At 45.2% G+C, this 17,190-nt stretch overlaps 1 protein-coding gene across 1 annotated transcript in view; it reads right to left on the bottom strand.

Annotated features, from left to right (window-relative positions):
• LOC144093856 (acetylcholine receptor subunit alpha-like) overlaps window positions 1–15,182 on the bottom strand; it is a 165,984-nt gene extending 150,802 nt beyond the window's left edge. The window contains exon 1 of the mRNA XM_077627586.1: window positions 14,921–15,182. Coding sequence (XP_077483712.1) covers window positions 14,921–14,984 — 64 coding nt within the window. The 5' untranslated portion in view covers window positions 14,985–15,182. The remainder of the gene's footprint in view (window positions 1–14,920) is intronic.
• Window positions 15,183–17,190: the final 2,008 nt, after the last annotated feature.

Genomic DNA, 17,190 nt, shown 5'->3' with positions numbered 1-17,190 from the left:
TAATGCAGATGCGCCAAGCCGGTGACATAGACAGGCTTCATTATGCAAAGTAAGGCAATCAAGTCGTTTCTTTAATTATTGTTTCTCAGCAGCTTCCGGTAAAAAAACGTTCTCGATAGGACATCCTTGCTTCCTTCCTCAAAGGTTGCTCCTTGGGCTTATGCCTCTCCCCAGTATTATGACCGTTCGCCTATAACGGGAAGTCTCTGCAAGGTAACTGATATGAACAAAGATTAGCCGGCGAATTTATCGCTTTCATCAGTGAATATTCTTTTATCAGCGTAAGACCGTGCAGGCATCTCTAGTTATTAATATTTTGCCTTGAAGCGACAGGCTCTTTTCTCCGAGAAGCTAACTTGGTGAAGTGAATTTCCTGCTACTGCAGACACAGCAAATCTAAAGCTCACATATCAAAATTCATTTACCTTAGCAGAACACAGTATAGGCCTGCAACCTTGTTCAAACTGAGCTTAAAACAGTCTTAACATCATTTTATAAATAAAGGTGATATGTAATGATCAATCAATCAATCAATCAATCAATCAATCAATCAATCAATCAATCAATCAATCAATCAATCAATCAATCAACCAACCAATCAACCAATCAATGAATCAATCAATGAATCAATCAATGAATCAATCAATAATAAAATTCGGCGCTTCAGCTCCGCCTTTACGGGTATAGCGCGATAGCGTTAATGGGTGTTGTCAGCGAGTCAAGTTGATCTCATTAGCATAGCACCAAGTCACGTGCTATAGCGATGTTACCAGATCACATTACACACCAATTTCGCATGATACATTCGTTTACACACACTTCCGCATCCCCAACTTGCACTTTGCTTCATGCTTAATCACTACTCCCTCAATTAGTACTTCTCTAATTACACACATACGCATTGGCATGCTGTGGTAAGCAACCCCATTATGTGACAGACCACACGGCATACATTTGAAAGCCCGCTTCAACCAAGCCATGCAAATGTGCCTGTGTAGCCTAGACGACCCGGGCCAGGATATCCGGATTGTCTAGGTCTCGCAGCTACGTTCGTACGGCTTGGCTAAAGTGAGGTCTACGAAATGTTCTTGCCTCGACTAGCACCTGCCTTGTTGGAATTTTTCACTGCTGCTTATGACGTAGGCTTATTACCTCTCACTTTCTATACTGGTCACAACATAATAATCGCGAAAAGCACAAATGCAGATCGGTTGAAAACTGTTGAAGGGTATCCTCCGATATCCTTATGCAACGTGGATTACAAAATATCTTCGATTTATCTATCAGGTACTATAATGGTCACACCATACTGATCTGGAAAATCTCTAATGCAGATCGAATGAAAACTGTTGAAGGCTAACGTCCGATATTCTTATGCAACGTCCATTACAAGGTATTTGCGTTTTATCCTTCACGTTCTATAGTGGCTACACCATACTAATCGGGACAAGCACAAATGCCGACCAGTTAAAAACTGCCGAAGGGTATCGCCTAATACGCTTACGCAACTTGGATTAGAAGATGTTTGCCAAGGTTATTCTAGTTTGCAAATTGTGGCATTAGACTTCTTATGGCTGCACCAGATGTGTGGACTCAAAGGCCGTATTATCCGAACCATATCCATATAGCAAGTTCGGTGTTGGAGACATTGTCAGATGAAATTAGTTCAGTCGATCTTAGTCATATTTATCTAAAAGAAGATTTGATAATGTGCGTCATGATTTTTTATTTGTAGTCTTGAGGAGTGCAAGCAATGGTGATGCCTTGCTTGAAGACTTCTAGAACTACGTTATAAAACGTTCAATACAAGACTGATCGTTGAGAAAAAGCTTACCAAACCTATTCCACTTAAATCACCGGCTTTACAGGGCCACCCTCTATCGCCTTTGTTATTCGCTTTATATTTTGAGCCCCCGTGCCTTGGCATCACCAAAAACTCAGCAATTTTTGTCTTCTTGGTATCGCAATACGAAATTAAAATTTTGGCTTAAGCCGATGAAGTTTCCCTTTCCGTTCTGGTAAAAAGCGTGTGCACTGGGCTTTCCTTGTAACTGAGCAGTACTGTGAGAGTTACGGTGAGGCCCTTAAGAGATTGTCTTGCTGGGCAAGTTGTTAACTGTTCATCTGTGGTTACAGGCGCGAAGAAAGACACAACACAAGGCAGAAAGACGCGACGGAGCGCCAGTCACAACTGGGTTATTCGAAGGCAACACGCACGAACACGCACGAACGCACGAAGGCAACACGCACGAGGTTCTTAACATTGATTATTCAAAGACATTTTGGCTAGGAAAGTTGGGTACGAAAGCAAGCCTTTTTGGAGGCATCAGGTGGGACTCCAAAGATTTGCAGTATTTGAGGGTTCCCTTGCATCTGTATCGCAATGGTGGGCCTCATTGGGAATGCTTCAAACCCGTGCGTCAGGCGATAAACCCGGGCTTGGATGGTTAAGGAGCTGTCTTTATTTGGACGAGCACAAGTATACAATATCTTATTGGTTTCAAAAATGATTTACTTAATGCAAGTGTTGCATTGTTCAAGGAAAAAAGTACAGGCGATGCGTAATTTTTTTTTTTTTCACTTTTGTGTGGTGCTCTAAGTGGGAGCCTATGCGTCGAGACAATCCGTTTCTCTCTCTGTGTTTGGTGAAGCTGGTCTTAAACACTTGTTTGACCATCAGCTTGTTGCATGGTTTTCTTTTTTAAACCGGCAAACCATCCCTTCCTAACAGCTGTGCTCAACATTCGATTAAGTGCTCATTTGCCTATTCTTCTTGCGTCCGCCGGTCATAGACGTAAGGGGCCTTTGTGGGGTTTTCTTAACAAAATTGCCGGCTCATTCCAGTTCTCACAGTACGTTTTTCCTTAGAGCACTTAAACAATCTCTCTAGGAAGCAGTTGACAAACTTTCTGATTAAGACGTTATTTCTTGTTCCGATGTATTGGCAGCCTTACCTCGCCTTTCTAGATAAATGTATTCAAGCGGGTGCAACGAATGTTTGTTCAATCGGCCGCTAAGAATTTATTTTTTAAACCTCGCACGTCTATGTTACCTGTCAAAAATGGCGTCATAGTATGGGATTTGTGCCGTGGACAGTAAACTACCGACTGTGTCAGCAGCCAAACACTATTGATAAATGCTTCCTGTTTTGTCGTGATGCGGTGTTCTTTTCTGAGACATTTTTTAACGAGCTATTAACGAGCACATCGAGATCACGCTCAATATTATAAGATTTTTGCCTACAACGAAAGGTTCTAAAGTGCCATGTGACCTTTTTGTGCTAATGGGACTGCTTAGCCTGTGGAAGAGTGGTTTGGTTTGGTTTGGTTTATGGGGGTTTAACGTCCCAAAGCGACTCAGGCTATGAGGGGCGCCGTAGTGAAGGACTCCGGAAATTTCGACCACCTGGGGTTCTTTTACGTGCACTGACATCGCACAGCACACGGGCCTCTAGAATTTCGCCTCCATCGAAATTCAACCGCCGCGGCCGGGATCGAACCCGCGTCTTTCGGGCCGGCAGCCGAGCGCCGTAACCACTCAGCCACTGCGGCGGCTACCTATGGAAGAGTGGGATTATCTACCGGCAAGCATAGCTGCCACGTTCACCGTAGTCTCAGTTCAGAGTGTAGTGTGCTTTGATTCAAGGATTTAAGGTGTACACATGGTGCGCAAAATCTGCCTCCGGTCTGGCTGCCTTTGCTGGATGCTTATGTTTGTCTCCCGTAATTTTTATGTAAAGGGCAGAGTGACAGCAAGATACTGGTGTAACTATGCATGAGGGGTTCGCGGGATGCGACCCAGTTAAGTAAGGCCAGAAGCCTGTCAGTGTTGCACTCCCATGCAGGAAAGAAAAAAAAGTGCCTGCGTGGCCTATGGATCGTTTATCTGATTCGCAATCCAAGGGTCAGGGGTTCGACTCCCTACTAACTACCCCATTTTTCTTTAGAGCTCAATTCATTTACTTTATATGCTTATATTTCATAATTTGCAATTACGTTTCAGTCATGTTGCGTCCTTGTAATCATAGTTTATGCAATGTTTTATTCAATTTTAAATTTCGCCTCGAAACTTGTGACGTCAAACCTCTTCGATCAATCAGGAGTTTCGCGACGCAGCGCCGGACGCCAAATTTTTTGCTCAAAGGGAGACTTCAAGGTCTCGCATTAACAGGTCAATCAATTGTCCTTTATTTCTTGTGTTCAGGAACAACCCCAACGTCTTGGACTGGTACAAAATGCATGAAACAATGCAGCGACATTATCACAAAAAGATAAGTAATAAGGACGACAGAAAACTGAACTAGCAAGACGGTAAAAAAATGATGGGTCAGCGAAGCCCCTAGACGAAGACAAAGTTTGACAATTGCTGTTTCTTGGCCGCTGCTCCCCCGCTGTGGCTATAGGTCATCTGTTGTCAGGCCAATAACAACAACAAAGCAAAAAGAAGAGGCGCAGTATATAACGCCCCGACACCTGACCGGCGCATACCTGAATGGGTGAGGAAAACAGAAACGAGAGAAAACAAAAAAAAACAGCGATCTTGTGCACATAATAATAAAATTCTTTATTTTCGGAGGCCAGGAACAACCATAGGGTCTTGAAACTGCTCGGGTAACACACGATGTCGGTCCTGTGGGCCCTATGTGGGCACTGAGGCTTGAGCAGCCGCTCAAATCGGCGGCCTGTGGGGAACACGTGTGAAATATAGAGCTGGGCTTCCCCTTTAGAGCCCACATCGGTCACTTATCGGTATTACTACTGCTGACAAATCCAACGTTCCTCCGCATGGGCTTCAATTTTAGAACGATGGGAGGGAATGGTGCGCTGCCGATTTTGGACCGATGCTATAGTAAGATACAACTGATAAAGGCAGTTGCTAACACCTGGACACGGTCCGTGGCATACTGCATTACTCCGCTGTCCAATAAAAATAGGAAGCGAAATAAACTTTGCACAAGGCGAAGGAGAAGGCAAAAAATAATAAAAGGCATGCATAATAGGGCATCGAAGACAGCAACGATGTGAATACAGCTTTTATTTTAGAGGGATAGCTGTGTAGATAACAGCGGCGTCTTTGTGTATCGTAACCGAAAATACCCACTTTTGCGTGCTGGCTGGAAGTGTGTCCTGGTGGGCTTGAGCCATATGGCGCAGCCTTTGTCAAAAGTAAGTATCCCAAGAGGTTTGCTTTTAAGCAGCGTAGTGGAAATCTTGTAACATCTGTAGAATTCTTAACTTTCGGAGGGGTGCGGGCATAACTTCCTAATTACTTTCAAAGGTTTCAAACGCTGACAACGCATAACGAGCTACACAGCGTAGCTCAGAAGCAAACTACATGGGCTTCAAACTTGTGACAAAGGCTGTACATTACAAAAGTAATAATAATATTAATTGGTTTTTTGGGGGAAAGGAAATGGCGCAGTATCTGCATCATATATCGTTGGACACCCGAACCGCGCCGTAAGAGAAGGGATAAAGGAGGGAGTGAAAGAAGAAAGAGGTGCCGTAGTGGAGGGCTCCGGAATAATTTCGACCACCTGGGGATCTTTAACGTGCACTGACATCGCACAGCACACGTGCGCCTTAGCGTTTTTCCTCCATAAAAACGCAGCCGCCGCGGTCGGGTTCGAAAGGAAACCTTGACACAAGCTTATGGTCAAACAAGTGTTCAAGACCAGCTCCGCCAAACTCCAGAGGGAGAAACAGATTGTCTCGACGCATAAGCTCCCACTTAGAGCACCAGACAAAAGGGGAAAAAAATTACGCATTGCCTGTACATTTTTTCCTTGAACAATGCAACACTTCCATTAAGTAGGTCACCTTCGCAACCAATAAGATATTGCATACTTGTACTCGTCCAAATAAAGACAGTTCCTTATCCATCCAAGCCTGGGTTTATCGCCTGACGCACGGGGATTGAAGAATACCAATGAGGCCCACTATTGCTATATGGATGCAAGGGAGCCCTCAAATAAAGTAAATCTTTAGAGTCTCACCTGATGCCTCCAAAAAGGCTTGGTTTCGTTCCCAACTTTCCTAGCCAAAATGTCTTTGAATAATCAAGGCTAAGACCCTCGTGCGTGTTGCCTTCGTGCGTTTGTGCGTGTTCGTGCGTGTTGCCTTCGAATAACCCAGTTGTGACTGGCGCTCCGTCGCGTCTTTCTGCCTTGTGTTGTGTCTGTTTTCGCGCCTGTAACCACAGATGAACAGTTAACAACTTTCCCAGCAAGACGTTCTTTTTAGGACCTCACCGTAACTCTCACAAAACTGCTCAGTTACAAGGAAAGCCTAGTGCAGATGCTTTTTATCAGAACGGAAAGGGAAACTTCATCGGCTTAAGCCAAAATTTTAATTTCGTATTGCGATACCAAGAAGACAAAAATTGCTGAGTTTTTGATGATGCCAAGGCACGGGGGCTCAAAATATAAAGCGAATAACCCGACAACGAGTGCTTTCGCAAATGCACCAACAGTAACTGATGTGATTCGTATACATAAATCTGGATCACATGAGCTAATTTTATTGAAGCCAAAGCAGCTATACCTAGCTTTGACTCTAGCTACAAGAGCTTCTCAGCGACATTATTGGAGCAACACGACATACGGATTCCACCATGCAGCCTCAGTGTAATTGAACAAGCAGCCAACAAACACGTTTCTCGATTCAGTGTAGTTCAACCTTTTTGCCAGTTTTAGTGTGGTCACATGGGGCTCTTCAAACGCGTTTAGTCCAGATATGATTCGATTCGACGAAGCGGCTTGAAAACAACGGATAATTACAAAATCATTTTAGACGCGAACTTGCCTTCGCACTTTGGTACGCGACGTGTAAAAAGACAGTTTATCACTAAATACCTTCTTTCCAGGGGGTGCTGTGTTAGCTGCTGCGGTCAGAGCCTCCTGGGCAGCATAGGCTTCTCCCCTGACATGTCCTTCTTGCCCATATCGGGCCACGGAGTCAACGCTGACATGCCCGGACTTCGGGCAGCGCGCGGCCGATATATATGCAGTCAAGGCTACCGTACAAGTCAAATGCCAGACAAACGCATGTTACTCATGGACCTCAGCATCGGGTCCTGCTAGCATACAGTAATGAAACTAGCCTGTACCTTCTCCTTTAATCGAGGCCAAAGGGTATATTTGCGCGCTAAAAAAATATCTACCTAAAGTTAAAAAGTTTTGAAAACCTACTGCATGAAATATGCCGACAGAATCGGCACACTGTCAGGCAGCCCCGGTAATCACGGAGTTGAAAACATGGAGCAGTTCTCCAATCTACACTTTTGCAGCTTTACCCGCTGTTTTTGATATCCGCCGCGTTGGTTCAGTGGTTAGGGCGCTCGGCTACAGATCAGGAGTTCCCGGGTTTGAACCCGGCCGCGGCGGCTGTTTTTTTAGGGAGGCGAAACGCAAAGGCGCCCGTGTGATGTGCGATGTCAGTGCACGTTAAAGATCCCCAGGTGGTCGAAATTATTCCGGAACCCTCCACTGCGGCACCTCTTTCTCCCTTTCTTCTTTCACTCTCTCCTTTATCCCTTCCCTTACGGCGCGGTTCAGGTTCAGCCGAACTCAAACCAAGCTGAAAACCTTCACTGACGGCGTCCATTAGTCGTGACTCATGGCAGCATAACCGCACAATTAAATTAGGCAAACACCCCAAACGATTAAACAGAAAACAACGCAGACACACAAACCAACGAAATACCGATATGATACCCATCAATAAAAAAAAAGTTGCGGTGTATCACCTTCTCTGATGAACAAAATCTTTGAAGGTAGGCGACGCCTGTCATGGAAAGTGACCCTGTCAAATTGAAAGACCGGTTACTGTCTGTCTTTGAACATTAAATCTGTCTATATTTCTTTTCTCGCCCTTAGTTTGATGTGCTTGAGCAACTCGTTTGTAAATCCCCTTCTCTACTCGATTCATTTTTTTTCTGTAACTGTTTTAATTGTGTTCTCATTTGATGTTACTGATTGTATTCGTTGTCTTAAATGTCTTCATTGTATGTTTATATATATATATACATACACACACACACACATACATATATATATATATATATATATATATATATATATATATATATATATATATATATATATATATATATATATATATATATATATACATGCGTGTGTTTTACTAGATTTGTTCTTTTTTTTCAACCTCTTTGGCTTTGTTCTTGTATTGTCCTACGTACGTCGCCCCCCCCCCCCCTTTATGTAATACCCTGTGAAGGGTCCTTAAGGGATCAATAAATGATAATGATGATGGTGTTCCGACTTGCGCATGCTACGATATGTTGTAACAGGCGTGGGGTAGATAACGGGCGCGGCGTCTATCGCGTGTCGTGTTCAAAAATTCTGTCCAGTTGTGCTGTTAAAAGGCGTTCCACTGCCTCCTTACCTACCCGGCCTTTTTGAGTGCACCCGCTGCCTACTTGTATCGCATAACCAACTACGGCAAACTCTACGGAGCCCAGAACATGCTGACATGCGATGTCTCACCTTAGTGTAGACAAAAAAGAAACAAACAACGCGAACTACTTCTTGATAAAAAAAAAAAGGAAACTTGGTGTAGTAGTTTAAGGCATACTTACCTCAAAGAAAAGAGGCAGGCGTCACGTAGCTCACGGCAAGACTTTACAATAATTCTAATTTTAAATAGTTCAAGATTGTTTAAAATCGCTTGGCCCTCTCGCTTATGAAAGCTTCTGCATGTTGCCGAAGCGAAACTGAAGGAATCTGCTCGACATGGGAGAGGCCTTTGCCCTGCAGTAGGCATAGTCGGGTTGGTGATGATGATGACGATGATGATGATGAAAATTGTCGCGAAGCATGACGAAACTCTACTGAGTCAGAATACCACATGGCGGCCTGACTGTCATCCGGCCCCAATGTCTCAATGCACTCGTGCACCATGGGTACTACCTTGCATAGGCGCACTCATAGGTACTTTCAAATTTCCTCTCTCTCCCACATTGCCCCGTCTTTTGCTCTTTATGAAAATGGCTACCATTCCTAGCTTGAATTCTTTAATTCTTATTGTTGTTCAAAATACCCCTGAAGGCCCATGGCCTGGTCATTGCCCTTGGTAGTGGAAGCGGGTTGAAGAGCGAGCAGATGCATGACATACAGGAACTAGCAGATGGAGAGAGAAGGAGGGGTACTTTATTAGATTTTTGCATGCAAGTGGGTGCTTCTAAATTTAAAAGCCCCTCGCTCTCTGCGATCGTCCGTGCACGGCGGACCAGCAGATGTTGGCAACCGGCAAGGGAAGCAGCCAGTAATCCCACGAGGCTGTTGCGGGATGGCGGATGGGCGGACATTCATAATGCGCGAAAAATAAAGGGATAACGCGACGCATACAAGACAGATGCAACTAAGGACTTAAGAATATAATATACATTACCGTTTGCTATATCACGATTGAAATATGGGAATTTACTCTACTGATATAATATAAGCGAATACTACATAACTTGTTTTTAATTCTTGAACTTTGTTTGTGTTGACTTCAGTTGCAATTAAAAAGGCTGGCGATTTCATATGATTACGGTTGGAGATATGAATGATACGGTGTATCAGGAATGTAAAGTGCGATGCTTGTCTCTCCAGAAGATGTTCACAGCATGGGGAAATTGTAGAGGTCAAGTAGACGTTGTTATTGGGAAACATTGGCGGACGATAAACATTGCGAAAGAGACAGGCACACGTGGGGCAGTGGCATGTGTTTTCTGCGTGTTGTCCTACGTTTATAGCTTTCGTCTTTTGCCCGTTTTAGTTTTCCAGGCTGGCAAAATTGTTGGAACACGTGCCAACATGCCAAATTTCAGTCTATCCTAATATGCTGAATGTTACGTTGTAAAACACCTTAGCAGCTGTTAGCAGATGCTAGATTGAGGCTAACATGACAGTTCCAGTTTAAGGAAGATTGAACAATACTTGAAGAAACTTCTGCATAGGAGCTGTCTCGTGTTTTTTTTTTTGTTATTTGAAAATATGCGACTGGTACATGACAAGACCATTTAGCCCAAAAAACGGGTGTTTATTCACACCAGTTGGAAGCCATTAGCCCGGATTAACACCCAGCGCTTATAGAACAATCCAGAATCATGGGCTCAGACGGGGGGCTGAAGCGTAACTCTGCCCTCTGTTTCCATTTATTGGCGGCTACACGTGATGCTTATTAGATTCTCGTGCTGGCGTAGCTGTCGCTTCAACAAAATTGGAAGAAACGAAGCAACAAAGAAGAAATAACTCTCCATAAATATGAAAGCTTAAACGGCGGGGCAAAGGAAGAAGCGTGACATAAATTGCAGAAGTAAGCAGAAAACGCGAAGGAAGCTGAGGACACAGCTCTACAATTTTTTAATATCATGGTAGCGTAGATCAGACGGTGGTTCAGCGTCTGATATAGAATCGCAGTGGATGATGAATAAATGACGATGACATTCTTATGCCACAAGGGCACCTGTGGCCAAAGGGTGCCATGGTACAACGTGTTTCCGTCTACACAAGGAGGGGTCAAAGATTCGTGTCCCAAGCATTTCAACCCAGCAAAGCCGAGCATTATTCCAGGGGAAAGCTTGTACCTACAGTATCGCCGGTGGGTACCTGGCGGCATTGGTGATCTAACCTTGCACCTCCAACATGCGAGGCGGATGCTCAAACAACTAAGCTCCGCAGTGCAGAAACGGGCTATAGTACGCGCATGCGCACAGAGCGCTTGCCAGTTGCAGCTTCGTCTGGTCGGCTATTCCAATGATGTAAAGAGGAGGAGGTGGGGTTAACTTTAGTTATATAGCAAAAAAAAGCTCTTGCCCCCTGGGAGGGCTCCTAAGGCCGGGTGCATGCGGCCTGGCGAAATATTCGAGCTGGTCTGAAGCTGCCTGCAGACTGTGCTCTCGTGTGTGTCGAGGGAGTGGTGTGGCGTTGTGTAAAGGCATAACCTCCGCTGCACCTCAGAAGAACTGCCGAGCAGACGACGCTGCAACTGGCAAGCGATCAGTGCGCATGCGCGTACTAGCGTCTGTTTCTACACTGTGGTCCTGCATGAGACACTGAACCACCGTTTGGTCGACGCTGCCGTGATATTCAGAAAAAAATGGAAAGCTGTACGGAGAGGTAACGCCGTGAGAAACGGTGCCTGTGGTTATGTACTAGATTGTCACAAAGAGCTGTGCTCATAGATTAGTCATGAAAGCGTTCTTGAAACATTTATTCGCGGTGTTTGGGGTGCTCACGCGTTGATTATTTTAAATTCTCCAGCTTTCGAGCGTCTTACCGCGAGCGCTGTCCGAAGGAGCGAGATACATATTTAACAAAGCGCGAATGACAGGACACAAGGAAGGAGACACCACGAGCACTGTCTGTCAAATGGTCGATTATTTTTTTTTCAGGAACTTAAGGACAATAATTAGGTTTGGCACACGCGGAATGAAAGAGCACGTTCCCAGCCCGGCTGCTAAGAGTAGAATGTAATGAAAAAGGTCTTGTCGCCGATGTTTACCTCAAGACTATGATGTCAAGATAGCGAAGTGATATCGACTATTAATGAATGTTCTTCATTTTCAAGGCAACAAGTAAGAATTTATCTCGAGTGGCACTGTTTTGAATGAATGACCACCTGACATTTTTAATTCGAGTAGTGTGTCACTAGGGTTTATAAAGCGGTGTTGGGATAAAGGGATAAAGGACAATGTTAAAAGGAGTGCAGACAAATTTCGTTAGGTAAACCGCAATGTTTTTCGATATAGGAATTGGACATTGTCCGTTATCGTACTCCCCACTGAAGCAGCTTCACGTTCGTTCATTAACATATAACAAATAATAGGTGAGTCAGTATGCAGGTCTGTTTAATGCCCCCTCCATCGAATAAATTTTCTGGCTAGGCAACTGCCCAGATCAATTCGCAAAGACTGACAGTCAGTGACGCTGGCATCCTTACGGTATGTTGCCCACTCATCGGCAATTATTCCAATCCGAAATGACATGCTACTGGGAAAGTCTTCAACTAACATTAACCAAGCACGCTTTGCCGCGGTACACCAGACGTGACTTGGGTGATGGAAGAGTTTGAATCATCCGCCGAGCTGAAATGAACGAGAGATGAGCGAGAATCAATCATCCATGTGAGAACCGGGGGTGAACACTGAGGTGGGCTCACCACAGAGGAATTGTGCATTAAGAAATCCGGCTGAAAGCGCTGTAAAGTTCAAGAAACTAAGCATTAAATTGCACACTGGCGTATAGTGAGGAAAGTACGTGGTTAGTGAATTAAGCGATATGAGTGTTGTACCAGAATGCAGTGCTGGAGCACGAATATAATTTTGTATTCTTCGGAATAATATTCGTGGTAAGAAGGTTAAAGAGAGTCCAGGTCAGTGAAGTGGGTAGATATATAGTTTAAGTGGCCACTGCAGCCACCAGATTTGATTATTGGTATTACTTTGGCTCCGACCACCTAATGATCCGCCCACCTAATCACTGGCGTATAGGGGGCAGATGAGAAGTTTGCGGAGATAGGGTGGCCGCAGATTACACAGGACAGATATATCCAAGAGGCATTTTGCCTGCAGTGGGCGCAGTCAGGCTGGTGAAGACGCCAGTGATGGAAGAAATGTCATTAAGATGCCATGTAATTAAATATAACGTGGCCCTATTGACTGGTTTTCACGGAATAAACGAGGAAAAGGGGGCGACCAAACACCAAGATAAAAAACTCATCACTGGGACCTATTCTTGGTCCGCATTATACGCACAGTTCCTATTGAAGCTGAATTGCACAAGCAGCTTCCAACTCGCTAGCTCCGCTGTAAGAAGAGGAAAGGCTTCTTTCTTCCCGCGCTCTCAGTCAGTGCGAAATCGAACCATTACATGCGTTGTATACGAATGTGCCCATAAAGTCATTTTCACGTCTTCGATCTCCCAGTTAACAGGGCCCCTGTCGTTGCGTCGTCCAATCTATCAGCCTCTATCCTCTTATGACTCATTTTCTTCTTCTAAACGCTCCTGTTTCCAGCAATTCACCGCCAGTGTCTTGGCCACTCCCCGTAGCGGGTATGTGTCATGTTTATTTGAGGTCAACCAACCAATCCACCAAACCCTGGCCAATCCACCGCCGTGGGAAGGTGCCATCGCTTCAGAGGCAACAACAACAACACATGCACCGTGAACGAAACGTGTTTACCATAATTTTACGAAAGCGTCGTCACACGCATCCAGAATTTAAAAAGCTAAGCTCATGTCAAAAATACACAAGTAATCTGATAAAGAAACGGTGCGCCTACATATAGGGCCCGGATCGCTTTATCTATGATAAAAACCAAACAAACCAAGTCATTAAGCTATCGCGCAAGGTGCATTCCGGCGACAGTTGTGGAGTAGTTGTGCAATCCCCGCAGACATGATCGTCGGTTTCTTCAGTTATCTCGACCAGCTTTATCACAACCTTCATCCTTCCCTTCCCCTTCCCCTTTCCCCCCCTCCTCCCGCACCAGCCTATCAGAGTGTCCACTTCAAAATCTGGAGAGTGCGTACTCGCCGGCCTAAATGTACATTGCGCTCATTGGCTGACAAATAACCTCGGTCAGGGAGCACTGCGGAAGTGCCATTGCCAGATGACCTATAAAGTTAAAAGAATTCCACGTGCAAAAGCTGCACTGTGGGTGCAGATGAGAGACGCGTTGAGGTTAATTTCGACCACTTGTGATTTATTCTCCGCGTACAAAGGTCTTGGTGCACGATAATTATTTGCATTTAACCTCAATCGAAAAGTGAGCAACGCAGCCGGGATCGAACCTGCGACCTTGTCGACAACTCCGGGGCACAACACGGAGACCACTGGGTCACCGCGGGAGGTATTTGGCTGTGCTTCGACTGATGTGTCATATTATAGGTCTTGGTTTAAAGCAGAAATTATTTGGTCGCAGAACTCATGTTCTGGTCACATCTCTAAATTGAGGAATGTTGGCAACCAATAATAATGTTCGGCATAATATCCATGCCCTCTCAACCACAAGTTTCGCACATAGGTCATAGGTTATGCGCAGTACTCCATGCAGGTCATCAGAATATATCGGTACATCAACGTCATTTTGAACTCATGTCAGTATTTGCACTTATCACTAGCGCATATAAGCCGCTTGAAGCGGTCCGCATCCTTTACAGTCAAACTGCCTGAAGTGTTTCCGACCAGTGATTACACAGTATATTACTGTGAAGTTGCAAGTGAGAAGCGCTGCCTAGATTTCCAGTTTCATTTAAGCAAACAAATCAATCAGTCAGCTCCAAACGCCAACTGTCCGTTTCGCGAGTCCATTGTGCGGGCATTCCTTCGTCCCTGCGTCCGAATGCTTACTCAAGGTGTAAGAGGCTGAGATCCTCCATCTCCTCCGCCTAGGTGCACACTTCCCTTTTCCTCCTTCAACAGGCCAACACAGTACGACATTACTCACAAAGCGTGACTGAAGGCAGGAGTAGCCTGAGAAGTCTAATCCTGGAGGAAGCATATATCCACGGCCGAAAAAGAAGCGGTATGATATGTGTGGACTTAAAAACCCCGAAGCCGCTCGTGAGTTATGACAAACGTCATAGCGAAGTGCTGCTGATGAGTGGTTGATAATGTCCAATGACATTACACACCGCCCTGAGGATTTTGCAATTGCGCCTCCACTGGAATGCTACCGTAATGGTCGAGATTCGATCCAGGCACCTTGGCTGACCGTCAAATTCTGTGAGCCAGCGCGGGCAGCGGCTACCGCCGATGGTGTCCCGGAATGTGGACTACCACCCAGGCAAGGAAGGGAGCGGTGAAACCCTCCACTCTCCTCTAAAATCCACCCCAGTCCATCCAAAAAAGTTTTACCACCCCCACCACCAGCGCTGCGGGCCCTGAGAAAGAAAGACTGGACTCACCCAGCGCAAGTGCCAGCAGGAGTAGCCTGACGGGTCTAATCCCCGGAGGAGGAGGCAAATCCATGGCCGAAGCAGAAAGACCGCGTGCTAACCGCCCACGGGGTAGTCACTGGTCGGCTGCCAACAGGGCAGCGGGGTATGGGCGCCCCAGCCGGCCCGGCAGCCGAGTCGTCCGGGAGCAGAGCGCGTCTTCGCATCCGCGGTCGCCAACGGAAGAGGAGGACCGCATCGCAGCGCGCGCCGTCAGAGCCGGCGCTCGTCTGAGCGGCGACGGCGCGACGACACGCGGCTCGCGCCAAAGCGGCCGGCGCACCGGGGCGGCGCTGCGCTCTCGGGCAGAGTAGGCAGCGTGCGCTCTGCCGAAGTTGGCGCTAGGCGGCACACAGCCAACAAATGTGGGGATGGCAATAGTCGATTACTTCGGCAAAGACATTTTTTTTTTACAGTGAAGCTCTATATATACCTCCACCGCCACAATGAAATTTTCGTGTCGTAGGCGTCGTCAGCAAAAAATGCCGGGATAAAAATTGAATGCTACTCAGAGTGGAAAAGTACCCTACAGCATAGAAATCGTATATCAATCATATTGATGATAAAGCAGTCGTAATATCTAAAAACTAAAAAAGAAAAATATATAAAATATAAAATAAAATAAAACACAAAACCAAAGATATATAAGAATTACACGAGAAATAGATGCAAAAGATGTAATAAAAGATAAAAAATCAAAAATATATAAACTAAAAATACATATAAAATATAAAATAAACATTTTAAATATAAATGGAAAAAAAAATATGTGAAGGTTACATCTCCTTTGCAAAACGTATACAGCATACACTCACTACTCGTTTTCATTAAGAGAAAACACAAAACAAGCATAAAAAGCACGTGATGGATTATAAGGCGCGTGTGAACAATGGGAACACTGTCCGTCGCGTTCCGGTAAACATTATGCGAAAAATTGAATGCAAACAGCGTATATCCTTTGAAATCGGGCATACAGCTTACAGCTCGAGTGCATTTCACTTGTCTCTGGTTTCACTCTTTGTTGAGCCACGTGTGTGAATTTTCAAGTGACGTCGCAATGGGAATTGGGTGTCGTATTACAGCTTCGCTGTCCAACCACCTTCACAGCATGGATTGGAACCATTTTTTTTTTCATTTTTATCTCAACGTGGTTTCCATTCGCATGAGCTTCGTATCTGCAAATCGTCTTTTCTTTTTACCTCTCTTCAGAGCTTACACATTGTTCCATTCCCGACAGCCGAACAAACAGGTGGCTGTGTAGCACTGACTACCTGCTTTTGGTTTGTATGTTCCCGCGATGTTTTGTTAAAGAAGTTCAAGGGGCTATTTGCTAACAGTCCCGAGAAAACCAGCACAGTACATACCCGTTTCGCCATCTAGACGGTTATGCGCATATATTTCCCACCTGGTCCCTCCGGGAGTCGGTGGCTAAAGCCGTTAGGGAAGCTGATTTATTGTCGCGATCTTTTATCTGAAACGACTGTCGTCTGGCGATACTTCGGCCGCGCGATGATGGAAATAAAGGGATCACGAAAAGTAAGATAGAAGACGCTGGAATATTCGAGGGACAGATTGCGTGGTCGTAAAACAAAAATGGGCCTTCGGACGGTAAGTTATGGGAGCCGATGGAACTCGTCAAATTCAGGATGCTCGTCTTTCCTCCCTTGCTCCTTGCGCATGAGAGACCTCGCGCCATATTTATTGAGGCATTAGCGCAGCTACGTCAGGGCATGAAATGCTTGAATGCTCTGACTTTACAAACTTTACAAACCAACAATTTCAGAGATTTATGCTGAACGGAAACGGTGTGCACATCGACACGCTCCGAACTGCTTCAACCAGTGACGCTCTGTTTCTCGCCGGGGAAATTTATTCGCTGTGTGCAAATGTAGTGTTTTATAAGCTGACTTCTCCGAGCTCATGAATGATGCGAGGTTGGACAAACCAAACTGACACAGCTTCAACTAACTAAACTTTGTGCGCGCGAACAACTCAGGCTATTGTGGGAGCAGTTACGCTTACGCAAGCTTGCAATGTATGAAAAAAATTTACAAAGAAAAAAAGAGAAAACAACACGTGGGCAGTGTGTGGATTTCGGACATTCTTTTATCCATAGCACCTAACCTCCTCCTCTCCACTGGAGGTCGTGGCTGGAATCGGCGGCTCAACTGAAATTATTCAGGAATGAACAGACGCGAAGAAAACTAGACACCAAAATACGGATTTGTGCGAATAGAAAC

This window comes from Amblyomma americanum, chromosome 6 (genome assembly GCF_052857255.1).
Source record: "Amblyomma americanum isolate KBUSLIRL-KWMA chromosome 6, ASM5285725v1, whole genome shotgun sequence".
Taxonomy (NCBI): domain Eukaryota; kingdom Metazoa; phylum Arthropoda; class Arachnida; order Ixodida; family Ixodidae; genus Amblyomma; species Amblyomma americanum.
This window is presented reverse-complemented; position numbering and strand designations above follow the sequence as displayed.